The sequence below is a fragment of the Phoca vitulina genome, unplaced genomic scaffold (assembly GCF_004348235.1).
Source record: "Phoca vitulina isolate PV1807 unplaced genomic scaffold, GSC_HSeal_1.0 scaffold36, whole genome shotgun sequence".
In the NCBI taxonomy this organism is placed as follows: domain Eukaryota; kingdom Metazoa; phylum Chordata; class Mammalia; order Carnivora; family Phocidae; genus Phoca; species Phoca vitulina.
This window is the reverse complement of record NW_022589739.1, coordinates 17,794,012-17,821,382: the sequence shown is the minus strand read 5'-3', so window position 1 is coordinate 17,821,382 and position 27,371 is coordinate 17,794,012. Positions and strand designations below refer to the sequence as shown.

Here is a 27,371-nt window from a genome sequence, read left to right as displayed (position 1 = left end):
TATCAATTCCATAGAAATAAAAAGGATAATAAAAGAGTAGTATGAATAGTAGTCTGAATAGACCTAAACCAGTAAGGAGGCTGAATCAGTGATCAAAAATCTCCCAACAAAGAAAAATCCTGGACCTCAGGGCTCTCAAGTGAATTTACCAATCTTTAAAGAACTAATACCAATCTTTTCCAAACTTTTCAAAAAAAACTGAAAAGCAAGGAACACTTCCTACTTATTCTATGAGGTCAGCATAACTCTGACACCAAAGCCAGACAAAGACACACTACAAGAAAACTACAGACTGATCTCCTTTATGAATGCTGATGCAAAAATCCTCAACAAAATATAAGCAAACAGAATTCAGCAGCACATTAAAAGCAGTATACACCAGGGCACCTGGCTGGCTCAGTTGGAAGAACATGTTATTCTTGATCTTGGGGTTGTGAGTTTGAGCCCCATGCTCAATGGGGTTGTGAGTCTGACGCCCCATGTAGAGATTACTTAAACAAACTTTAAAAATTTAAAAAATGGTGATATGTACTATTAAAAAACAAATAAAATTAGCAATAAAAGCAGTATATACCATGACCAAGTAGCACTTATTCCTGGAAAGCAAGGATGGTTCAACATACAAAATAATTAATGTAATATATATATATACATCACCAAAATAAAGGAAAGAACCACATGATCACTTCAATTGATATAGAAAAAGCAACTGACAAAAGTCAACACACTTTTATGATAAAAACACCCTACACAATAGAAATTGTGGAAATTACCTCCAAATAAAAACCATATATTAAAAAATCCATAGCAAATATAATACTCAGTGGTGAAAGTCTAAAAGCTGTTCCTCAAGGTCAGGAACAATGCAAGGATGCCTAATTTCACCCCTTCTAATCAACACAGGACTAGAAGGTCTAGCCAGAGCAATTAGGCAAAAACTAAACAAACAGAAGTAAAATTATCTGTCTGCAAAGGATATAATCTTGTATGTAGAAAATCCTAAAGACCACATAAAAGGTGTTAGAACTAACAATTCAGCAAAGTAGCAGGATACAAAGTCAACACACAAGAACCAGCTACATTTATACCCCAACAATGAACAATCCAAAAAAATTCCAAAACAATTTTTTTTTTTTTTGAAGATTTTATTTATTCATTTTAGACACAGAGATAGAGAGAAAGAGAACATGAGCAGGGGAGAAGCAGAGGGAGAGGGAGAAGCAGGCTCCCTGCCGAGCCAAGAGCCCAATGTGGGGCTTGATCCCAGGACCCTGGGATCATGACCTGAGCCGAAGTCAGACGTTTAACCATCCGAGCCACCCAGGCGCCCCCCAAAACAATTTCAATTACAATAGCATTAAAAAGAGGAAAAGGATCGCACACGAAAACTACAAACATTGCTTAAAGAATTAGAAGCATAAATAAATGAAAACATATTCCATGTTCATGGATTAGAAGAGTTAATATTGTCAAAATGTCCTTATTTCCCATTATTGATCTATCGATTCAATGCAATCCCTATGAAAATCCAATGACATTTTTTGCAGGAACAGAAAAAAACATTCTAAAATCCATATGGAATCCCAAAGGATCACAAATAATGAAGAACAATCTGGAAAAAGATGAATAGAACTGGAGGACTCCTACTTTCTGATGTTAAAACCTACTACACAAAGTGACAGTCATCAAAATAATGTGGTACTGGCATAAAGACAGACACAGAGATCAGTGGAATGGAATACAGAGCCCAGAAATAAACCCTCACGAACATGGTCAAGCGTTTTTTGACAAGGTACCAAGATCATTCAATGGGGCAAAGGACAGGCTTTTCAAGAAATGGCGCTGGGCAAACTAAATGTCCATAAGCAGAAGAATGAAGTTGGACCCTGACCTAACACCACATACAAAACTCAGAATGGATCAAGGACTTAAATTTACAATCCAAAACAACAAAACATGGCACAAAAGCTTCACATTGGATTGGGTAATGATCTAAGAGAAGACACCAAAGGCACAGACAACAACAAAATTACACAAACTGGACCTCATGAAAGTTTAAAAATTTATACATAAAGACACCATTCAGGGTTTCACTTCAAGATGGAAGGATGCTGGATTCAACTCCTCTCACAAAACACTAAACATCCAGCTATCTATGGAACATTTCCCTTTGAAAGAAATCTAAGAACTAGCTGAGCAACTCCTACACATCAGGCAAATGAGAAAAAACACACTGAAATGGGTAGGAGAGGTGGAGACACAATTTCACCAGAAACCCCACCCCTAGCATAGTGACCCACAATCGGGAGGGAAATCACAACCACCAGCTTCTCCCTGAGGAGGGAAGGGTATGAATCCCACTTCTGGCACCCTAACTTTTAAGACTTAAGGGATAGGCCCCAAAGTATCTACATTTGAAAGTCAACAGGGCTAATGCCCAGAAGACCAACAATACTATAGAACTGAGAAACAGTACTTAAACTGCTTGCATGGACCCACCATGGAGCCAGGACAGAGGCAGCTGAGTGAATCACGCCCAGTCTTTCTGTGAAAAAGGTCGATTTGTCTGTCTTAAAAGTTCAGCCTGAGGTGTGCGCTTCTAATTTAACATATATGTAGGGCCAACTGAAATACTTTCCAAAGACTGCAGAGGCTAACAGGTGTCATCTTTGCACTCTCCCTCTGCCTCACTCCAGGTTGCCAGTGTCTCCCAGAAAAGAGCTTATGAACACATCTGCAGCCCTGGTTTTTGCAGTTGCCACCCAGGGAACACCCCTTGAATGTCTGGCTCTGGTGGCCAGTGAAGATTACACTTTCAGATCACATAGCACTGTAACAAACAGGAAACAGTTGGGTTACCGTAGCAGGGAACAGCAGAGAGGCAGTAGACAGAAATGCACAGTCTTTCCAAGAAAGAGGACTATTAGGTTACCTTCAAAGATGCAAATGCCCATCTCCCAGTCTTCCCCTGAAAGAGGTTTATGTGCATACTTTAAAAGCTGCTACCTGAGGTTCTGGTTTCCAGTAAGCCCTGCATCTAGCTGCTGCCTGAAATCCTCCCCTTTAGGACACTGATAGGTCTTGGGCATAGTCTGAACTACTGAGAGCCACTAAGAACAAAGTAGGCTGCTTAGACAATCACAATGGTTTGAGACACAGCCAAAAGCAAGGGCAAGAATGAACAAAAAGGTTCATCTACATAACACCACTCCTTCAAGACTGGGAGAGGTAGTTGTTTTATCTAATGCATGCAAACCAACAAAGACAGTCGAGGATGAAGAAGAAACAGAGAACTATATTCCAAATGAAAGAACAAGATAAAACCTCAAACAAAATGGAGACAAGTGATTTACCAGAGAGTTCAAAACAATAAGCATAAAGATGCTCACCAAGGCAAGGAGAGCAGTGCATGAACAAAGTGACAACGTGAACAAAGACAAAGAAAATATAAGTACCAAGCAGAAATCACAAAATTGAAGAACACAATAAGTGTAGTGAAAAACACAACAGAAGGATCCGACTGCAGATTAGACCAAGCAGAAGAAGTCACTAGCAAACTTGAAGACAGGGCAGTGGAATTCATCCAATCAGAGCAGTTAAAAAAGAATGAAAAAGAGTGAAGATAGCCTAAAGGAGTAATGGGGACAAAATTAAGCAGACCAATATTCACAATATAAAGTGACCCAGAAGGAGAAGAGAGAGAAAGAGACATAAAACTTATTTGATGAGGGGCGCCTAGGTGGCTCAGTCGGTTAAGCGTCTGCCTTCGGCTCAGGTCATGATCTCAGGGTCCTGGGATCAACCCCACATCAGGCTCCCTGTTCAGCGGGGAGTCTGCTTCTCCCTCTCCCTCTGCCTTCCAGTTCCCCTGCTTGTGCACTCACGCACACGCTCTCTCTCCCTGACAAATAAGTAAATTTAAAAAAAAAAAAGAAAAAGAGAAAAACCCTCAAAAAAAAAAAAAAAACTTATTTGATGAAATAATAGCTGAAAACTTCCTTAATCTGGGGAAGGAAACAGACCTCCAGATCTGGGAGCTAAGAATGTTCAAAATAAGATGAATTCAGAAACCCACACTAACACTCTATAATTAAGTTGCCAAAAGTTAAAAACAAAAAGAGAACCTTAAGAGTGGCTAGAAGAAAACAACTTGTTACATACAAGGGAACCCTCATAAGTATATCAGCATATTTTCTGTAAAAATTTTGCAGACTAGAAGGGACTGGTATGGCTGAAAGAAAACTTCCAACCAAGAATACTCTACCCAGTAACATGTTAGAACAGATTAACGTAACAGTCATATACAGAACATTCTAGCAAAAAGCAACAGAATACATATTATACTCAAGCTCGCATGGTACATTCTCCAGAACAAATCATATATTAGGTCACAAGTCTTAATAAATTTAAGACTAAAATCATATCAAGCATCTTTTCTGACCACAATGGTATGAAACCAGCAATGACCTACAAGAAAAAAAACCAGAAAATTCACAAATATGTGGTGACTAAACAACATACTACTGAACAACCAATGGGTTAAAGAAGAAATCAAAAGAAATAAAAAAATACCGAGACAAATGAAAATGTAAATATAGCATACTAAATGTTACGGGATGCAGGAAAAGCAATTCTAAAAGGGAAAATCATACTGATAAATGCTTACATTAAGACATGAGAAAGATCTCAAATAAATTAACTTTATATCTCAAGGAACTAGAAAAGAACTAAGTCCAAAAATAGAAAGGAAATAAAGATCAGAACAAAAATAAATGAAATGGAGACTAAAAATACAATAGCAACAATCAATAAAACTAAGCTTTTTTTTTTTTAAAGAAAAACAAAATAGACAAACCCTTAGCTACACTCACTAAGAAAAAATGAGAAAGGACACAAATAAAATCAGAAGTGAAAGAGACATTACAACTGATACCACACAAATATAAAAGATCATAAGATACTACTATGAACAATTATACTCCAACAAATTGGACAACCTGGAAGAAATGGAGAAATTCTTATAAACATACAAACTGTCGGGGCGCTTGGGTGGCTCAGTCATTGAGCGTCTGCCTTCAGCTCAGGTCATGATCCCAGGGTCCTGGGATCGAGCCCCACTCGGGCTCCCCGGTCCGCGGGAAGCCTGCTTCTCCCCCTCCCACTCTCCCTGCTTGTATTCCCTCTCTCGATGTGTCTCTCTCTGTCAAATAAACAAAATCTTAAAAAAAAAAAAAAAAGAAACATACAAACTGTCAAGAGTGAATCATAAAGAAGTAGAAAACCTGAACAGACTTGATTACTAGTAAGGACACTGATTCAGTAATTAAAAATCTCCCAACAAACAAAAGACCAGGACCAGACAGCTTCACTGGTGAATTCCTCCCAACATTCAAAGAAGAATTAATACCAAGCCTTCTCAAACTCTCCCAAAAAACAGAAGGAATACTCCAAACTCATTTTATAAGGCCAGCTTTACCCAAATACCAAAATCACACAATGACAAGAAAATTGCAGGCCAATATCCCTGATGAACACAGATACAAAAATCCTCAACAAAATACTAGCAAACCAAATTCAACAATACACAAAAAGGTTCATACAACATGATCAAGTAGGATTTATTGGAGGGATGCAAAGATGGTTCAACATCCACAAAGCAATCAATGTAGTACACTACATTAACAAAATGAAGGATAAAAATCATATGATCATCTCAAAAGATTCATGAAACTCAATATCCATTTATGTTTAATAAAAACTCTCAAAAATAGTAGGTATAGAATAAACATACCGCAACATAATAAAGGCCATCTATGACAAGCCCAGAGCTAACAACACATTCAGTGGTGAAAACCTGAAAGACTTTCCCCTAAGATCAGGAACAAGATAAGATGTCCATTCTCATCACTTTTATTCAACATAGTATTGGAAGTCCTAGCTAGTAATTAGGCAAGAAAAAGAAAAGGCATCATAATTGGAAAGGAAGAAATAAAACTGTCTCTATTTGTAGAAGACATGATATTACATATAAAAAAAAAACCCTAGACTCCACCAAAAAATCCTTAGAATAAACGAATTCAGTAATGTTGCAGGATACAAAAATCTGTTGCATTTCAATACAGGATAACGAACCATAAGAAAGATAAATTTAAAAATCCCATTTACAATTGCATCAAATTTAACCAAGAAGGTGAAAGACCTGTACAGTAGTCCCCACTTACCTGCAGGAGATACATTCCAAGAGTCCCAACGGCTGCTTGAAACTATAAATGGTACCAATCCTATACACAGACACACACACACACTGTTCTTTCCTATACATACCTATGATAAAGTTTATTTTATAAATTTATCTATTTATAAATAAGGCACTGCAAAACATTAACAATAATTAATAATAAAATATAACAACATACTGTAATAAAGGTAATGTGAACATGGTCTCTCTCTCAAAATATTTTATTGTACTGTATTCACCCTTCTCCTCCTTATGATGTGAGATGATAAAATGCCTATGTGATATATGAGGTAGTCATTGTGATGTACAGTTAGGCCACTACCCTGGTCTTTTCACAACATGTGAGATGAAAGATGAAAGAAATTAAAGAAGATGCAAATAAATGGAAAGGTATTCTATGTTCATGGATTGGAAGAATTAATACTGTTAAAATGTCCATACTTCCCAAAACAATCTAAAATTCAATACAATCCTTATCTAATTGACAATAGCATTTTTTCACTGAAATAAAACAAACTACCCTAAAATTTGTAATGGAGCTACAAAAGACCTCAAATAGACAAAGCAATTTTAAAAAAGAAAAAGCTGGAGGCATCATAATTCCGGATTTCAAACTACATTACAAAACTATAGTAGTCAGGGGCGCCTGGGTGGCTCAGTCGTTAAGCGTCGGCTCAGGTCATGATCCCAGGGTCCTGGGATCGAGCCCCACATTGGGCTCCCTGCTCAGCGGGAAGCCTGCTTCTCCCTCTCCCACTCCCCCTGCTTGTGTTCCCTCTCTCGCTGTGTCTCTCTCTGTCAAATAAATAAAATCTTAAAAAAAAAAAAACTATAGTAGTCAAAAACAATATGGTACTGGCATAAAAAAATAGATTGATGCAACACAAGAGAGTGCCCCAAAGTAAACCCATGCTTATATGGTCAATTAATATACAAAAAAGGAGCCCAGAATACACAGTGGGGAAAGGACAGTCTCTTCAATAAATGATGTTGGGAAAATTGGAGAGCCACATGCAAAGGAATGAAACTGCACTTTCTTACACCATACCAAAAAACCAACTCAAAATGGATTAAAGACTTGAACATAAGACCTGAAACCATACAATTCCCATAAGAAAACAAAGTCTGTAAGCTACTTGCATCTTGACAATGATTTTTTGGATCTGACACTAAAAATAAAGATGACAAAAGAAAAATAAACAAGTGGGACTACATCAAATTGAAAAGCTCCTGCACATCAAAGGAAACCATCAACAAAAGGATCACATGACATCCTACAAAAATGAGAGAAAGTATTTGCAAATCATCTTTCTGATAAGGGGTTAATAAAATCCAAAATATATAAAGAACTCACACAACTCAACAGGAAAAAAGCAATCCTACTAAAAAACAGGCAGAGGATCTCAACAGACCATTTTTCCAAAGATGATGGCCCACAAGTACATGAAAAGTTGCTCAACATCACTATCATTAGGGAAATCAAATCCACAATAAGATATCACCTAACACCTGTTAGAATGGCTATCTCAGAGACAAGAAATAACAAATGTTAGCAAGGATGTGGAACAAAAGGGAATGTAAATTGGTATAACTTGATGGGAATGTAAACTGGTATAACTACTCTAGAAAACAGTATGGAGGTTCTTCAAAAAATTAAAAATAAGAGAATTACTTTATGATCCAGCATTTCCACTTCAGAGTGTTTATCCAAAGAAAACAAAAACACTAACTTGAAAAGATATATGCAACCCCATGTTCAGTGCAGCATTATTTACAATAGCCAAGATATGGAAACAACCTAAGTGTCCACTGACAAATGAATGGCTAAAGAAAATACACTTATTCCTTATATACATAATGCAATATTACTCAGCCACGAGAATGAAGGAAATCCTGCAATTTGTCACAATTGGATGAACCTAGAGGGCATTATACAAAATAAGTTAGACAAAAACACAAATACTGTGTGATCTCACTTATATGTGGAATCTAACAAAACAGAACAAAACAATGACAGATACAGGTAATGGACTGGTGGTTGCGGGGGTGGCGGGGGGCAAAACAGGTGAAGATGGTCAAGGTAAAGAGGTACATACTTACAGTTATATAACAAGTCCTGGGATGTAATGTATAGCACATGATTGCAGTTAATAATACCATACTGTATATCTGAAAGTTGCTAAGAGAGTAAATCTTAAAAGTTCTCATTACAAGAAAGAAAAATTTTAACTGTGTGTGGTGATGGATGTTAACAAGACTTATTGTGGTGATCATTTCATGATATATACACATATCAGATATGTTGTACGCCCAAAATTAATATAATGTCAAATAGAGCTCAATAAAATAAATAAATGCAACCTCTTTTAACAAAAAAAAATTAAAAAGACTATCCAGAACAAAAAGGCAACCCACAGTATGAAAGAAATATTTGCAAATCATGTATCTGAGAAGAGATTAATATCCAGAATATAGAGAGAACCCCTACCTAAAATTCAACAAAAAAAAACAACCTAATTCAAAATGGGCAAAGGACCAAAGTAGACACTTCTCCAAAGAAGATATACAAATGGCCAAGGAGCACATGAAAAGATGCTCAACATCACTAATCATTAGAAAAATGCAAATCAAAATTACAATGGGATACCACCTCGCACCCACTGGGATGGCTACTATCAATAAAACAGAGGGGCACCTCGGTGGCTCAGCCAGTTAAGCGACCACTTCTTGATTTTGGCTCAGGTCTTGATCTCAGAGTCCCACCTTGGGCTCTGCACTGGGCGTGGAGGCTGCTTAAGATTCTCTCTCTGCCCCTCCCTCTGCTCTCTTAAAAAGAAAGAAAAAAAGGGACGCCTGGGTGGCTCAGTCGTTAAGCATCTGCCTTCGGCTCAGGTCATGATCCCAGGGTCCTGGGATCGAGCCCCACATCGGGCTCCCTGCTTAGCGGGAAGCCTGCCTCTCCCTCTCCCACTCCCCCTGCTTGTGTTCCTTCTCTCGCTTTGTCTCTGTCAAATAAATAAATAAAATCTTAAAAAAAAAAAAAAAGAAAGAAAAGAAAAAAAAAAACAAATGTTGGCAAGGATGTGGAGAAACTAGAACCCATGTGCACTGTTGGTGAGAATGTAAAGTGGTGTAGCCACTGTGGAAAACATGGAGGTTCCTCAAAAAGTTAATCATAGAACTACCCTACGACCCAGGAATTCCACTTCTGGATATATACCCAAAAGAATAGAAAGCAGGATCTCAGAGAGCTATTTGAACACCCATGTTCATCGCAGCAGTATTCACAATGGCCAAAATGTAAAAGCAATATTTGGGTTGCCAGTATAATGGGGTTTCCAGAGCCTGGGGGAAGGGAGAATGGGAATATGAGAAGTTATTGTTTAGCAAGTGTAGAATTTCAGATTTACAAGATGAAAAGTTACACGGTAGAAATGGTTGCACAACAATGTGAATGTATTTAATACCACTGAACTGTACAATTAAAATGTTAATATGGTAAATTTTATGTGCATTTTTTTTAAAGATTTTTTATTTTTTATTTGACAGAGAGAGCACAAGCAGGGGGTAGCGGCAGGCAGAGGGAGAGGGAGAAGCAGGCTTCCCTCTGAGCAGGGAGCCCGATGCGGGGCTCGATCCCAGGACCCTGGGATCATGACCCGAGCCGAAGGCAGACGCTTAACCGTCTGAGCCACCCAGGCGCCACACACACAAAAACTGGGGAAAAAAATATGTCTACTTCTGTGACTGAAATCTTGAGTGATTTTTAATCAAGCCTGAAGTTAGATAGGTAGCCACTGCCAATAAAGAATTTGTTTTAATAAGGGGGCAGGAAATGCCTAATACCAGGGTGAGTGGAAAACACAATCCATCCCCTTGGACTCCAGGGAAAAAAATCAGTGATGCTGACCAACCCAGAGTAGACCCCCTTCCACTATAGCCCAGTCCCTGAAGTCCCATCTCAAGTTCCCACCCAGTCTTGACCTACTGCCTTGTCAATGGCCTGGAGCCCTCAGGGACCTCTCACCATCATGTACCCACAAACCTCAGGGAATTATGCCATCAATGCAAAGGAGGACCCACCCTCTCCAATCCCCCACTACCCTCTCCAACCCCTCATCCCCCGCCATACACCAAGGAGCCCAAAGTAGAGAAGGAGGGGCAGATGGGAAATTCAAAAGCAGCACCTACTCAGAAGCCATGAATAAGGCCTGAAGGATGCTGTTCACGTAGCATGTGTTGCCCAGATTGATTAAACCAATCTTGCCCGTGTCTGACTTGGCCATGAGCCGGGGGTAGAAACCAGCCAGCTCACTCTTCTGCGAGGTCCAGGCATCCTGCCCCAGCAGCTGCTTGATGCGGTCCTCATTGGGAACATGGAGGTCCTGAGGAGGGAACAAGGCAGCAGGATGGTGGGGACCATGGTCAGCTCTAAAAATATCACTTCCTCTGGGAAGCCTTCTTGGACTACAGCCTACCCCACCCCACCCAACCACACTGTCCCACAAATGTCCCAGATATACGTGTTAACAGCCTTCTGCGTCCACACTTATTCTAGGTTCTCCTTTTGACACGTGGGCCTTCTATATCACCTTTCATGTCACAACTGCTTTGGGAAGGTGTAAAATGTCCATTTTGTAGATGAAAAAACAAAGACTCAAAGAAAAGAATTTCCCAGGGACATACAGACAATAAACGAAAAATCCATTTATTCTTAGACTCTAAGCAATGACAACACAGGCCCACCAGCCAGATCCAACAATGTCAAGATCTCAGGCCTTGTCCTGACTCTTGTCCTAACTAACTGCCTGGCAATGGTCAGTGAGCCTCTCTGACTCCATTTCCTCATTTGTCAAGTGAGGCTACTCCTACTTTATATCAGTTTGGCACTCCATATTTTCACAGTGCTTGTGCACAATGATGCTCCCATTTGCCCTCCTCCTTTAGGTCTGCCATCAGGTTTAATTAGCCACCACCCCCCAGCACGATCCCACAGACAGGATGGTGAGAGGGTCCAGGGGTCCTGAGGTATGGGTCCTTGGTCAAGGGCTCAGGGATTAGCATGCTTTCTTTCTCATTCTCCTTTTCTTTAAGATTTTATTTTTATTTATTTGACAGAGAGAGAGATAGCGAGAGAGGGAACACAAGCAGGGGGTGTGGGAGAGGGAGAAGCAGGCTTCCCGCCGAGCACGGAGCCTGATGCGAGGCTCGATCCCAGGACCCTGGGATCATGACCTGAGCCGAAGGCAGACGCTTAATGACTGAGCCACCCAGGTGCCCTCTCATTCTCCTTTTTTACATTAAAACAGATGCACCTAAAAGAACATTACCCAGCACGGGTTCTAATCTATTTTAATGAAAAACACCTAAGCATGATACAGAGTTACTTAATAGATATAAGCAACATTCCTCTAAGCCCTATTGTTTCCAGATCCTGAGCACAGACCCTAGACTTGTCCAAGCCTCCAGAGTTTCAAACCAGGTTAGCACTGAAGGCCCTGGTCTCCCCAGCACACACCGTCTGACCACCGCAGAAGGTCCAGCTCAAGCAGTGGCTTAACACTTCTGCTCACTCATTTCCCAGGAACATTTATCAGATCAGTCACCTCTCACAGATGATAAAAAATAGAGGAGTTGCCAAAGGCAAGATAAAAAAGATACAGGCTTGGGGCACCTGGGGGGCACAGATGGTTAAGTGTCCAACTCTTGATTTCGGCTCAGGTCATGATCTCAGGGTCATGCAATGGAGCCCTGCTTAAGATTCTCTCTCTCCCTCTCCCTCTGCTCCTCCCCATCTCTAAATTAAAATAAAGGGGGGGGCTCATTATCTTCTTAGTCCCTCCTTTTTTCTTCCTATTATCCCCTATCCAATCCCCACCCCATACACAACATGAACAAAAGGGACAAAAAGGCAGAAAGAACCTCACACACGTGCACACATGCACGATGCAAAATTATCCACATGAGAAAAAAATGCCATTTTTCCCCAAAGAAGGTAACTTGGTACTCTTACAAAAATAAAACAGAACTATGAAATCCTCATGTGACATACAATGGCTCCCTTAGCAAGAAGCACAGCTCCCAGAAAAACTGCCTGAGAGAACTTTTCAGAATTTATTTATAAATGAGCCTCAAAGGACGTGCTCATAGAAAACATGTAAAAGCGTTTAATAAACAATAAAATCCTATGGATACTTTGCCGCCTTGCCTCTCACACTGGCTCGTACCAAGAGGTATCTAAAGCCACAGGACAAACGTAGCACATCTCCCCGGAGCCATATTCTCTAATATTTAAGGAAGGAAAATGTCTGCATTAAAACAAATGTTTATAATTATGAAATATGTACTTGAATCTCTGAGATAAAGTGAGATTTTACAGAAACACTGAGCTTTAGGTAAGCAGCCCCCTTCTGGGCTCAAGTACTCTGGAGGAAAGGTTTGAGAAGCCCAGATCTGCTAGATGAAGGAGAGTCGGTCTGGTTTGGGGCCCTCCAGTCTGATCTTCCAACATCCCTTCCACTCCACTGACAAACTGCACATTCCCACTCCCACACCTTTCCCTCCGATGCATCTGGAGGTACCTCATCTTGCCAGTCCCCATCCCTCAAGGCCTCACTCCTATATCCCCTCTCTAGAAGACTTCCCAGGACCTTCTCAAGTGGGTACACATGAGATCTATACCTATCTTAGAAAGCCTAGCTGCCTGCACCTTCTGGTACTGGTATTTACAGATCCATTGTCCCCTGGATCTGGCCATAGCCCCTAGTGTGAAAAGCCTGAGTCTCATTCAGTGTGAGTTTCCCTCAGTGCCTAGTGCAGGGCCGTGCTCCCTCCTCTCTGTTCATGCCTCCATGACATTCTTCACATGACAGTCACGTTCATTCACTCACAGATACTTGCTGGGCAGAGAAATCATAACATGGTCCCTGCCCACCAGAAGCTCACAATCTGGCAGGAAACAGTAACAGTCACTTCCAACAAGTCAAAGCCCTGTCTTCTCTGCTCGTCTACCTCCAGTGACAGGCAGCTCATGATCTAGCAAGGTAGCTGCTTCTCTTGTCGGTTGGCTCTATTTGAAAAAATGCATTCTCTTAAGTTGGAAAAACAGAAGATCCAAGTAAATGCCTGAGGTTTTGTTTAAAAGTATCAACTGACTCTCACTCATGGTGGATTGTTCCCTTGTGTGTTTTGTAATTTTTGGATTATAAACTCATCTTTAGCAAAATTTTATCTTTGTGACTTGAAAGCACTTTCGTTTCTACAAGGCAACTCTTGGGTATTACAAGGTCATAACTACTTTTAATGTGAGTGCCTGAGCTTAGGGGTCCCACAACCCCAAAGACAATGAGAACTTGAACCCCTAAATCCATGTAAGAGCAGGCCAGTGATGACAAATTTCATTTTTCCCAGTCCAGAGTGCAGACCAAGCCAGAAAAGTTTCCTTGACATCTATTTGAGACCATGTATATATTTTTTCTAGATCACTCTTTTACTAACAGTAAAGCCTTTGGGTTCTGGCTTACATGGGCCTCTTAGTGCTAATGCCCTAGTGGGAGCAGGCCCTAAGCATCACCTCCTGTCCCTATAAGCTCAAGTGGCTTAGTGACTACGGTTACACCCTTCCCCCCATCCCTCCCCACCGCAGGGCAAAAGAGCATCATCTCTCACTTACCATTCTGGATTCGTTCTCGATTCCTTTTTGGCCCCTGGGGATTCCCCATTACTTTCTTGCAAGCTCAGCTATGTACTTAAAAAGACGTTTGTTATATTTTAACAAGCATTTCTAGGTGTTCTGTAGTGGGATGCTTTTCAGGTTATCTATCTGCTATGCTACAGAAATGGAAGTCAGATCAGAGGTTCTATAAGGGCCACCACCTACACCTAGAGATCTTTCACCCATGCTCAGACCTGCCCTCTGTATCAGGCAATAGGAAAGGGCTCAGCAGCCATGCACCCTGCCTGTGTGTGTCTCTCATTACCTCCATGACTGTACGAGTCACCAAGCCTCTCCAGTCTCATTTCCCTCATCTATGAAATTCAGGTAACAACAGTACCTGCTTCTTGTTTCTTGTGTCTTGTGAGCATTAAAAAACAAAATATATGGAAGACATTGTCAAATGTGGCACTACCTACAAATGCTGTTGTCCTAGCAACCCAGGTCAGAAGTCCCTTCGTCCTTGTAACCTCCTCCTCTAACTAGAAATGATCCTTCCCTTCTCTGGTTCTTCACAGGAATTTCCTAAGCCATTTGCATCAGAGTTACTTCTGTGCAAGCCTAGGCTGCAAGCTCCTCAATGGAGGCGACTTGGTCTGCCTCGTGCCTGTGTCCCCAGTTCCCAGCCTGGGTCTAGCACAAAGCAGGGCACCAGTAAAGCCATGTGAACACTGCTCTGGAGTGCCCTAGCCGGGGGGGGGGGGGGGGGGGGGGGGGGGAGACAGACAGCGACAACACATGACAAAGGGATATGGAGCTGTGGGAGCCCAGAAAAGTCCTGACCCAGCCTGGGGTGGGGAGGGGGTATCAAGACTTGTCAGGGAAGGCTTTCTGAGGGAGGTAACACTTGAGCAGAGCCTTAATGGATAAGATTGGATGGGAAGAGGAGCTATGCAGGCAAAGCAAGAGAAGGGTTTATAGTCAGAGAGAATGGCATATGCAAAGGCTCGGAGCAATCATGAGCGATGACCATCTGGGGAAAGGGCAGGTGGGTCAGTGTGCCTGAAGCACAGAATGGGCCAGAGGAGGTGATGGGACACAGGCAGAGACCAAATGATGGAGGGGCTGCCATTAACCTGTGTTACGGCCTTGAGCAAGGCCCAAGCCAGCACTCTTTTTGGAGCAGGACAAGGAAGCAGGGGGGACAGCGTCACTCACCTTAATGGCCTCCATGACAGGCTCGTACAGATCTGGGAAGCCTGGGAACCGGAAGACCATGCAGTGGACCAGCTCCGCTAGCTGCTCCAGGCAGCTGGTCCCCGAGTTGGAGTCCTCCTTGACCAGAGAGGCCACCATGGGCGGGATGTGAGGGAGGAGCTACGAGAGCAGAGCACGATTAGGCTCAGGACCATTTACCACCCGAGACAGGGGTTGGTGGGCAGAGCTGAAGACACCCCGAGCTCCTCACAGCAGGGAGGTCTGACCACCTGGCCACTGTCCCCCTTGCCTACACAGAGCTCTGTGCTAGGGAGGCGAGTGACTCTTTCTACAGGACATGTGAGCTTAGATATCCTGCCTCAGTCTCTTCGTCTATTAAATGGAATAAACAATTCCCTCCTCACAGTTGAGGCGTGGCCTGGGCCCAAGCCCCAGCTGTTAAGCCAAGCCAACTGGCCTGCCAGGAGCGCCTGAGGCCTGAGTGACCAGGGTTATTCTTCTTTCTACCATCCTTCTTTCACCAAACATTTACATGCCCAACACTTCACCCTCACAATGACTTTATTCAGCAATTATCATCCCCATTTTATAGATCAAGAAACTGAAGTTAGAGATGTTATATAATTTACCAAGAACTGCCACCATGTGTTATAGGAGAAGCTGATGTCTGAAACAAAGCCGTTTTCCTCTGGCCTATGGAATGCTAACTTACAAACCCACGGGGTGCTCTACCGTAACGTCCCAGACAGGGACAGAGTCAGCCCACAGGAACTGGGAGTAGGGAACCCAGGAGAAGAAGGGGAAGAAACAAGTATCTATCCGGTCCCTAGTATGCAGCAGGCTTTTGACAAATACCACCTCATCTAACCCTCTCCCACCATCCTGGGGGCTTACCCTGTTCCAAGCCCTGAGAGGTTAAGCGCCTGGCCCAAGGTCATCACATCTGGCAAACGACGGAGATGGGACTCAACCCCCAGTACCCCAATCCCTGGTTCTGTGCTTTTCCCACTGCGGCAAATTAGAAAGCATGAAATTTCTGCCCTGACCAGGAGCCATCAGAATCTAGGGCCCCATCTGCAGGTCAGGTCTGGGGAAAGGAAGGCAAGAGGGTAGGCCCTCCTTCCCTCCCCCGCCCCACAAGAACTATAGGCTGTCCTTCCCAAAGGATGGCCCCAAAGATAGCAGAAAGGGCCCTGGGCTGGAGGCCAGGCCACGTGGGTGCTGGTCGGCAGCTGGGTATATCGGAAGGACACTGGGTCAGAAGTCAGACCAACTTAGTTAGAATCTTCCCCGTATCGCTCACCAGTTGTGTGTCTGGGACAAATGATTTCACCTCCCTAACCTGAAGTTTCCTCAGCTGAAAAATGGAAAATATGATAGAATTCTCCCTCTTAGGGCTGGACTGAGAGTTAACATATGTACTGTCTTTAGTACCGTGCCTGCCACACAGCAGGCCCCTAAGCAACATTAGCCGTCATCATTCTGGGGCTGTCACTCTACCGTGGGCCTGTGGGGAAGCCATACACATTCTCTGGCCTTAGTCTCCTATCTGTAAAATGGAGTTTCAAGGCTCCTCCAGTCCTAACATCCAGGACTTCAAGGTCTTGGGCTTCAAACCCCCAACCCAATAGAGACAGCATGTCTGGACTCCAGCCAAACCAGTGGGGGATGGAGGACTGGCCCTCCACAGGGCAGCACATAGGGCCCTTACCAGGTGGAAGGCTTCATGGGAGTGCTGGAAGGTCAGGAGCATGTACTTGAGGACAGACAAGGCAGCTCCCCGGACAATGGGGTACAGAAGCTTGGAGAAAACCTGGAAGAGAGTCCCTGGTCAGGAGTTCCCCACGCCTGGGCCTCAGAGACCAAGTGCAGCCACAGACCTGAGAGGTGGTCAGACACACCAGAGTTGAAGCAGCAGACCCATGCAGAACCAAGAACACAGATAGTCTCACAGACCTAGGTTGATGGACAGATGGACAGCAAGACAGGTATCTGATGGGAGGGATGGAGAGACAGAAAGACCAAAAGTGACACACATTCTTGAGCGAGCAGAGGAATGAATAGGGGAAATCTGAGGCCCAGACAGGTACAGTGAATTGTCCCGGGTCACAGCAAGCCTGGGTGGGAGCCCCAGTACTCTGCCTCCCAGGCCCACACTGTCCCTGGCAAAAGCTAAGTGGGAAAAGCCATAAGCCAGGGCTAGGACAGTGGCCCACCAACCTTCTCAATTTTGGCGAGTGAAACCTCGATCAAGATGCTGAACTTCTTAACAGCAGCCAGGCCCTTCAACAGTGCAATGATCCACTTGTCAATGTTCTTCCCCAGGGGCCACGACACCCAGTCGATCATCCTGGAGAGGGGAGCGGCAATGACACAAGGACCAGGGAGGCCCAAATGCCTGGGTGAGGGCATCCCAGGGACAAGCTATAATGTCCTGAGACCCCACACTGACCCACACCTGCACAGAGCAGCCCTGGGGTCCATGGGATGGACAAGACACCTCTGCGAACTGCCAATGAGCCCAGCATGGGCATTCGGCAGAGACTGGGGCTCCCAGCCCAGCAGGAGGGGAACCAGACCCTCTCAACACCCCAAACCTCACCCCACACACTAGGCTGCAGTGGTAGAACAGGGCTGTCAGCTGCCTCTGCCTGGACCATGGGGCCCAACAGCAGGAGCAGCACTGCCCCCCACCCCCGCCACGCTGGAAGCTTTGGCTCCAGCAAACTCTTGCTTGTGACCTAGAACAAGTCACCCTCTCTAGCCTCGGTTTCCTCCTCTGCAAAATGGGGATAATACCTACCTCACAGAGTTGTTATATGAATTAAAAGACGTGACAATAGTTAACTCTCACAGTATTCACCCTGCACCACGCACTATTCCATCTGCCTTACATGTATTAACCCATCCGACCCCCACAAGATAATGGTTCTGTGCACAGAGCATGAAGCTGCCACATAGTAAGTGCTCAGGAAAATGGCATTACGTCATTACTTTTACACTCATAAGACTATGCTATAAAGAGATAGAACAATGACAGACCAAAGCAATAGTAATTATGATGACAGTAGCTACCATCACTGCTCTAAACACTTTACATGTATTATCTCATTTTATCTAATCTTTGCAACAACCCTGTTATGATGGGTTCAATTACACTACATTTTATAAATGAGGAAGCAGAGGCCTACAGAAGTGGAGTAACTTGCCCAAAGTCACACAGACAAGAAGTAGTAGAGCCAGGATCTGCACCCAACCAGCTTACCTCTAGAGCCTACACTCTTATGCACTAAAGACAAGAAATCCAAGAAGGCCTAATGGAGATGGTAGATCTGCACACAGGTATGGAAAGCATGGTGGGGGAGGCATGCCAGGTGAACAGGATCTACAAAGCCAAAGGCCTGTAGGCAGGAGGGAAGGCAGCATATTCTGGGATCAATGGATAGGCAAGTGTGGCTAGATCACAGGTGCGATGACATTCAAATGAGGTGGGGGAATGTGCAAAAGCTGTGAGATAAAAAGCACCCCAATTCCATTTATCATACCTGCCAAACTCAAGAAGCACTCTGTAACATACTTTCAGCTTCTAGTATGGCCCCATGGAAGCCTGACAACTCCTTATACCATCTTTGCTATTACAGGGGGGGGAAACTGAGGCTCAGAGAGTTCACTGACTTGTCCAGGATCACACAGTTGGCACCCAACCTGAGAGCATCGCTAGGGAAAGGTTCTTTGCATCTGCCACATCCAGCCCTGGGCCAGGCACAGAGCAGGGCTCAAGAAAGGATGGACGAATGAAAAAAGCATGAGGTCCTGGGCCTTCTGACACTAAATCTAGCCCAGCAACCCAACCCAGTGGAAGGAGGGAGAGACACCTAACCACCACCCAGCCCTCAGCCCACCTGCTGATGGCAGTCAGCATCTGAGAGTCTGTCACACTGTCATCATTGCTGAGGTTCCGGACGACGCCGTCCATAAGCTCCAACGGTAGGTGCTGAACCACGCTGGCCAGGGCGCTAGATGGCGGCTCCTCCTCTGGAACGGTGTGGGGGCTGGGATGAGCTTAGCAAGGCAGGTAGGCTCCTCACCTCCCCCAGTCCCCCATGCCCTCATGCTCCCAAGGAACGAGACCAGGCTTCTGCAAAGAGCACATCGGGGCCACCTCCTCACCTCCTACAACATCACAGCCTCCTATCCCACCTTAGCTTATTTGCCCAACAAACCTTCACTGCCATGGCTTGGGGCCCAGCCCTGCACTGAGCACAGACAAAAGCACTGACCACCCCCCACCTGTGTCTATACAGACAAGGTCTGTAAGAAAGGGTAACACTGGAGCTGGCAAGAACAGGTAGAAGAACAGGTGTGTTTCCAGATGGAAACACACACAAAGGCCTAGAGGTGAAAAACAGCATTTAGTTATCAAAATGTGTTGTCCAATTGGATAACTGCTTATACACCGGGGCTTGGTTCTTTCTCCTGCCAGGTGCCTTCTCTTCCTTTCAACTGAATAGCCCTATAATCAGGTAAGGCACCATCTTCTTACGCTCATTCATAACTGTAGTCCAAGGACCACAGTCGTTCGTGGAGGACCGAGAGTTTACATTTCAGAGCTGAGATGTACAGGCTCCGTCGCATGTCCAGAACTTGGCCTCTGCCCGCCCTGAACACCTTGCCCCTGCTGCTGCCCAGCTCTCAAAACCTGAATCAGAAGTCACCACTTCTACAAAACCCACCTGACCCAAAGGGCATGATGACATCCGCACCCCCCCACCCCCTTCTGTTGTCTCACTCGACCCCAGTCCCCCTTCTGGCCAGCTTGATCTGGGTCCGCTCCTCCATATGTGCCCCGCACCCACCACAGGATAGTTCTCACTGCACGAGCTCAGGAGGGCCCCGTTAATTAAGGAACATCGCATTCCCGCACCTGTGCATTAGCCCCTCACACACACACCTGCCATACCTCGACACGGGCACGCCAAGCACAAGACCCTGCACGTGCAGTCACGGGCCCGGCACACACCGGCCCCCCGCGCGCACGCGCTCCCGCCCCAGCGCACACGCACCTGTGCAGGAGATGACAGCGAACAGCTCCTTCAGGCAAGGCAAGATGGCGGCGGGCTGGGCGCGCCACAACTGCGCCAGGAGCCCGCTCACCTGCTGGGCCTGCTCCAGGAACTCCACGGCGCCCTCCTCGCCCTCGGCCGGGCAGCGGAAGCGGCCGAGGCAGCGCACCAGCTGCTGGCAGAAGAGCAGGCGGTGCGGGCCGTCGGGGACGCAGCGCGGGTGTCGCGCCAGCAGCCGCGCCACCTGAGCGCAGACGGCGGGCCCCGGGCGCTCGCACACGGTGCGCAGCACCTCCCTCCGCAGCAGCGCGAACACCTCGTCGGCTGCCGGCCCCTCGGGCAACAGCTGCAGGCCGAGCTGCACGCAGGCGAGCGCGCGCACGCCCGGCGGGCCGGCGCCCCCCTGCAGCAGGCGAAGCACGCGGCGCGCGTTGAAAAACTCCGCGAAGACGTCGGGGTGGTGGCGGCCGGCCACGTGCAGCAGCTGGCAGCCCACGCGGCGGGGCAGCTCGTCAGCTCCGCTCACGTAGAGGCGCGCGCCCAGCGCCAGCAGCGCCAGGCACTGCTCCCGCTCCAGCGGCTGCCGCGCTGCCTCCAGCACGCGCCGCACCAGCCCCTGCTTCACGCTCGCGGGGTACGAGGACGTCACCACCGCCTCCAGGATCTTGTCCATGGCGCCACGCTGCAGGAGACAGGGAGCATGGTCACACTTGGGCCAACCGATCCAGTGCCCCAAGGGGGCCCCTGCATAAGACCTGGGGCGAGCAACCACCTTTCTGGGCCTCCGTTTCGTCACCTGTGAAATGGGGCGAGGATACCTCACGGGGAGGTATCGGAATGAAGTAAAGTGCAATGCCTGGCCTGTAATGAGCCCCCAGGGAGTTGTAGTTATTGCTGATGAGCGTCTTTAATCTCACAAAAGCAATATCTCAACCTTCCACCCCTTCCCCCACTCTTTTGCCCTTCTCTCCCCAGGCCTCCCTGGTGACCTCATCCACTCGTGGGGCTGGTAGAAGCTGGTTATAGAAGCTGTTGTCCAGAATCTTGGCCAAGTCCTGTCCTGTCGGGGAAGATGAGAGGGGACATACACAAAATCACACCTCCAAGGAGGGGGGGCAGGCAGGCTTAGGGTCCCAAGGAAGGATCAAAGGGGAGATCCCTGCACACTTTATTTTGCCCCAAATCAACTTCTTGCTGTTTCCCAAGTGATCTACACCTTTCTAAGGCTCCACTTCTTTGTGTATGCTGTGCTTTTTGCCTGAAACATCCTATCTCCCCAGACCTCCACCACCACCACCACACACAGCCAAACTCCTGTTTTCCTTCAAAGCTTACCTCCAACACGCTGTCTTCAAATAGAACATCCCTCACCCTCCATTCCTACAGCCCCCTGTGGCTTATTTCTCCATCACAGCTGGGATCCCATAATTCCCTCCAATGAAGCAGAGTTTATCATGTCTGCGGCCTGCCCTGCCTCCAGGCCTAGCTCCACAGCCTTGTACGCTCAAGGCCCTGCCTGCCCCTCCCCAGCCTGAGTCCACACCAGCCCCTCACTCTCGACTCACTGTGTTCTCCCTGCCACTGGGCCCTTTGATATGTTCTTCCCTCCCCTCCTTGCTTGACTCACCCTGCAGACTTCAGCGCAAATTCACTTCCTCAAGGAAGCCTTGCCTAACCTCTGGATCAAACATGCCTGTTAACAATTTCAGAGCCCTTGTCCTCCTTTACGGTACTTATCATGATTCCTTGGTTGGAGTCAGCCTCCTTCACTATAATATATAGGTTCCTGAGGGCTGGAACCATGTCAGTTTTGTTCATTCACCTAGGCCAGTGCCTGGCACATAGTAGGCATTTGTTGAAGAAGCAAATGCAAAATATGGTGTGAGTTACTGCTACCTTATTCCTCTGAGCATAGTAGCCTTCCCTTTGCCTTTCTTCTCCCTTAGGGCAGATTCCTAGAAGCCTTTCTCCCAAGCTGCCCCACTTTTACTCCTGATTTTCATGCTGGTTCACAAAGGTAAAGCTTGTTGTCTTAATATCCAACTTTCAGCTCCAAGAAGACAGGGCCATTTCTTCTTTGTATAATCCCACTCTAGGCAGGACCTGATATAAGGTTCAGCATACAGTAGGTGTTTAAATTTACTGGCTCGGTAAAAATTATTTTGAGACCTGGAGTTGGTATGAAGACAAGCCATACATTTACTAAATGAGAGGCCAGAAACTTTTATTCAAAACCACAGATATTGTGGGACCCAGACTCTGTGCTAGGCCCTACGGAGACGCTCCGTTCTCTGTCCTAGCTCTTGGCTGAGACCAAGCTTCCATTATTGCATGTGTTAAAAGCAATGGGCCCATTTGTTTGTCTGTCTCCCTCACCAGGCCGTGAGTTCCTTAGGGCAGGGACTAGGACTTACTTCTCAATGGCTGGCATCTGAGATTACTGGGGGTGAAGCCAGAGTACAGATCAGTGCTTCCCAAACACTGGCTTGGCTGCCTCAGAACCACCTGGTAACTTAGCACAAATTCATATGCCCAGGGCCCACTCCAAGCCTCCTGGAATAGTGTGTTAAACTCTTTTTACTCTGAATGAGATTCATCTGGAAATGAAGTCTGCTTACCATCCCTGTTACTTATGCTCTGAGTCTGTTTCCACCCTGCAGGGAAGTGCTCAATGAATCAGTCCCCTTCGCTTTAGAAGCAAAGCCCTTGCCCTTAGGAACTTCCAGTCTGGTGGTGGAGACAGACGTGTTGGTAAAGAGTGCCAACGCAAGGCATAATCTCAAAGGCCTTTAAAAAACTGGTCTCCCTTCATTTCTGGTCTTCTCTTTCCTAGGCAGTGTTTGTGACCAACCTCCCTTGTAGACCATCCTTGCAAATCCCTACCCCTGCCCTCCAGGCTAGTGGACTTAATATGCTTTCAACCCAGGATGCCAAGAAATTCTGTTATTCAGGCAGCCAAGAAGAAACCCTAATCGATGGGATATTGACATCATGTGTGGAAGAAGAGGGCCTGGGGGCAGGCAGAAATGGGGTTCTAAAACTAGGGAAGGTTCTGGAAATGGAAAGAAAAACAGACCAGGAATGGCGAGTCCTAAGTTCTAGTGTGACCTTGGGCAAATTTTATTCTAGTCTTGCAACTCATTATGTGACCTAGAGCAAATCACATCATGAGCCTCTTTTCTGTTCTGTAAAATGGGGATAAGTGATATCCGGTTGAACCACATGAAAGCAAAGGAGCAGATGTTGGCAATTTCATATCATTCTACCTGATACCTTTGCACCTGGCGGCTGGAGGCCCAGCAGTGGTGCCCTTCTGTGAGGGCTGTGATCTCCGAGGCCAGCCATGCAGCCTCCGTGCAGTCCATGGCCCGGCCACTCCAGGCAAGCCCTGCCTACCTGCCCCCACTCCCACACAGGCAGTCTGAGGTCAGCTGTCACCGTATTCACCAACCAAACCCACTCAATATCTTGGGTGTGTTCATGCAAAAGGGTTTTAGAGGCTTGGAGCTCACCTGACCTCATCACAGGCCACAGAAGGGAGGCAGGACAAGGCCTGATTTCCCTACGGCACACATGGGAACGTGGAGGATCAACATAGAAGAGGGATGCAGCCTTGACAGGGTGGGATAAGAATGTGCACTTGGTCTCCCTGGGGGAGGAAGCAGCAGACCACCAGCATTCCTCAGGGGAAGGTTGGATTATTCCTCTAGGCTCTGGACAAGGAGACGGCCTGTCGACACTGGCTCTGACCCAAGAGACAGCTGCCCCGCACCAGGCTCACAGCACACAGCAGCCGTATCCTTCCTTAGAAAAGCCCACATGAAGGGGCGCCTGGGTGGCTCAGTCGTTAAGCATCTGCCTTCGGCTCAGGTCATGATCCCAGGGTCCTGGGATCGAGCCCCGCATCGGGCTCCCTGCTCCGCGGGAAGCCTGCTTCTCCCTCTCCCACTCCCCCTGCTTGTGTTCCCTCTCTCGCTGTGTCTCTCTCTGTCAAACAAATAAAATCTTAAAAAAGAAAAAAAAGGAAAAGAAAAGCCCACATGAAAAGCAGGAGGCCCAGGTTCTCTGCTTCTGAATCACCAGGTGACCTTGGGTGAGTCCCTGCCAGGCTCCTCAGCTGTTTCACCTGGAAAATGGGGACCATTTCAGCCCTGACAGGGAAGGGGACAAGATATAAAAAAGATGATAGCTGGGGCAGTCATGAGTCTCTTCTTGGGCCATCTGGCACCAAGTGGGGAAACAGACACTGTCAAGCAAGGAGACAAGCAGACACACACTCCTGATCTCGCGGATTCTACCAGGAATTTCATCCCTCACTGCCAACTTAGTGTTTCCACTATCTCGCCCTGAGCTCCAGCAGCACCCAGGATCAGCTCCTCTTTACTTCTTGCCTGGACTAGTGCAGTAGCCTTCTAACCCCATCTCCTCATTCCCTCCCTCAATCCATCCTCCAGTAGAGGTATGTGTTCTGCAGAATAGAGTCCAGCCTTCGAATCTAGCCCAGGCACTATGCCCCATAGTGCCCAAAGCCTTGAGACAGGTGCTCTTTCACGGTTCTGAGCCTCTGAGCCCCCAAATGTGAGATGACCACCTGACCACCCCTTAGCCTTTCCCAGCCAATCCTGCTGCTCTTCCCCCGAGCCCTTGGTTTATACCTCTCATTGCTGGCATGACAGCCTGAGAGTCCCAGCAACACCCAGTCTGCTCCAGGGCACACAGTAACATATAGGAACATCACGATCCCTCCCCTGGAAGGCCCAGATCCCTTTATCTGTCCCTTTTGGATGACCCTCCACATTTCCACTGTGTATTGACAGGTATCTGTTCCTGCTTAGTGAAGCCTGACTCATCTCCACCACCCCCAAAGCACCGTGTCTGTGTGTGTGTGTGTGTGTGTGTGTGTGTGTCCAATGCCCTGCCCCCACACCCTGGGCCCAATTCAGGCTTCCTCACATCCCTCCCAGGTCTCTGTGACCCACTCTGCAAACATCGTCTGATTAATCTCATTAGATGATAAGGTCCATCTTGCCATGCCCTGCTCAGAACTCTCAAGGCTCCCCAGCCCCTTCAGCATAAGATCTGAACTCCTGAGCTTGACATTCAAGCCCTTTCTGTGACACTTGGCTGATGGGGGGCAGGGGTAGACATGAACTTGACCAACACTGTTTGGCGACAAATCTGAAGGAATATGGGCAGTGGGCTTTTCCTGCTGCCCACCTTTTGGTGATGTCCTCTCTGCTGGGAAAGGCTTTTCCCTCTTCTGGCAAATTCTGACTCATCCTCCAAGGCCCAGGTCACATGCCCCCTCCTCTGGGAAGCCTTTCCTAACCCCCCTGCAGTCCAAGTCTCTGAGCTTTCCAAGGCCCTCTTTGCTTTTCTCATCCCTCAGCAGTGTCACTGGATTCTATGTCTATCTCCCTCACCAGGCTGGGATCTCCTTTTGAAGGAGGTCCAGTCCCCTATCTATGCCTAGCACAGGACCAGGCACAGAAGCGAAGGAGTGCTAAGTGGCCAATGGAAGATATGTGACAGCAAGATGAGATAAAACTAAAGCTGTCACCAGAAAAGCACCTTCCAGGGACTGGCCCAGTCACTGCCCTCTCATCTGCCAGGTCTGGTCCTGCATATCCATAACCCTGAGACTCATACATTAGCCAAGAAAGTCCCTACTGAGGTCATTGGACAGGACTGAGTGAGGATTTAGCCATTTAGAAATGACTCAAACAACCAACACTGAAGAAAAGAAAAACAAAAACTGTTCCTGTTTAGCCTTCAGGTCAAAAGCTCACAGAATCTCACAGGACAGGGAGGGGGCTTCAGGAAGGTCTCACTCAACCTCTCCCTACCCTAGAGCACAGTGGACCCTCCAAGCCCCAACTTAGCACCTAAGAGCTGAGGAGCCCATTTATTCTGCTCTCTGACCCTCACATCCAGTCGACCTCCTCTGACTCCCCTGGGTGCCAGAGCCGCCTGGGGAGCACTAGGTGTCCCTCCCAGCAACCCCCCACCCAAGTCTCTGGACAGCAGCATCTGAATTTTTATAACTGAATTTCTTCTACCCAAGGCAGCCCTGGGAAGGATCCCCTTGCCCTCCTACTGGGAGGCCCTTGTCTGGGCCACCAAACTGTCTCCTAAGAAGAAAGAAAGAAAAGGTTTTACTGGTAAAAAGCAACCGCTCTTGAACTGGAGGGGAATGGGAGGAGAGAGAGCATATATTCCCTTCTCAGGAACCCACCACAATCACCCATCCCTGCTGGGGCCACCCTTCACGTACTTAAGATAGCCACGTCCCCACCCCCACACCAGGCTTTCTGGAAGGGTGGGCACCAGGCTAACACAAGGAGTCTCAAGTCTTGTAGGGGGAGTACGCCCGGGCGAGGATGCTGAGAAGAGTAAAAGCCCATTCCAAGCGGTTGCAACCTCTTGGCCCCCCAGTTTGTGCCCTATCTTAGCCCCACCCCTCCTTTCAGTTATACCGGTGCACTGTCGCCCAGCCCAGGCTGGAGCTGCGGACCCCACCAAAGGCCGGTGAGCTTCATTGTATTGGGGGAGAGGGAGGGATCACCTCCAAACACAACTGATGACGGAGGTGGAAGCCCAGAGAGGGGCATCTACTCGCCCAAGGTCACACAGCGAGGCCCAAGATGCACCTAGACCTCCCTTCTCCCAGCCCCAAACTCTCAGAGCCCTTCGCGCCTGCCCAGGGCTCTCGAACCGCCAGGGTGCAGACACTCCCTCCCCATAACCTGCATACACGCCCCCGGCCCCCTTACCTCTGGGACCCCGGTGGCCCCGGCCTCAGAGCCGGCTTCTGGGCGGGGCGCTCAGGCCTGGCAGGACTAGGCTAGGCCAGGCTAGGTCAGGGCGAGTCCTCTGCTCCCCCTGGAGTGGGGACGCCCTCCGCCAGGTCCCAGCCGGCAGGGATGCTGCTTTCACTGCAAAGTCCAAACTCCCCACCCAGCTCTGCACAAGCTTGAACCCAGGGATCCCGAGTCAGCCTCGCTGCCGCTGGGCTGCGGGGCTGCGGGACGGTGCGTGGGGAGGGGCGAGGTGCGGGAAACGGGGAGGAGCCGGAGCGGGGGCCACCCCGCGAACCGCCACTCAGGCTGCGTCCCCTTTAAGACCAGCCGGTCTGAGCTCCAGCCGGGGCGAGCGGGGAGCTGGAGGGCTCACTGCAATGCCTCCTGGGAGATGGAGT

At 47.1% G+C, this 27,371-nt stretch overlaps 1 protein-coding gene across 1 annotated transcript in view; it reads right to left on the bottom strand.

Annotated features, from left to right (window-relative positions):
- Nucleotides 1–27,283, bottom strand: part of USP35 (ubiquitin specific peptidase 35) — a 51,421-nt gene extending 24,138 nt beyond the window's left edge. The window contains exons 1-7 of the mRNA XM_032427086.1: nt 26,947–27,283; nt 20,174–20,855; nt 19,013–19,145; nt 17,331–17,460; nt 16,822–16,923; nt 15,111–15,269; nt 10,430–10,623 (exon numbers count right to left, since the gene is read on the bottom strand). Of these exons, the coding sequence (XP_032282977.1) occupies nt 10,430–10,623; nt 15,111–15,269; nt 16,822–16,923; nt 17,331–17,460; nt 19,013–19,145; nt 20,174–20,846 (1,391 nt within the window). The 5' untranslated portion in view covers nt 20,847–20,855; nt 26,947–27,283. The remainder of the gene's footprint in view (nt 1–10,429; nt 10,624–15,110; nt 15,270–16,821; nt 16,924–17,330; nt 17,461–19,012; nt 19,146–20,173; nt 20,856–26,946) is intronic.
- Between the last annotated feature and the right edge of the window lie 88 nt (nt 27,284–27,371).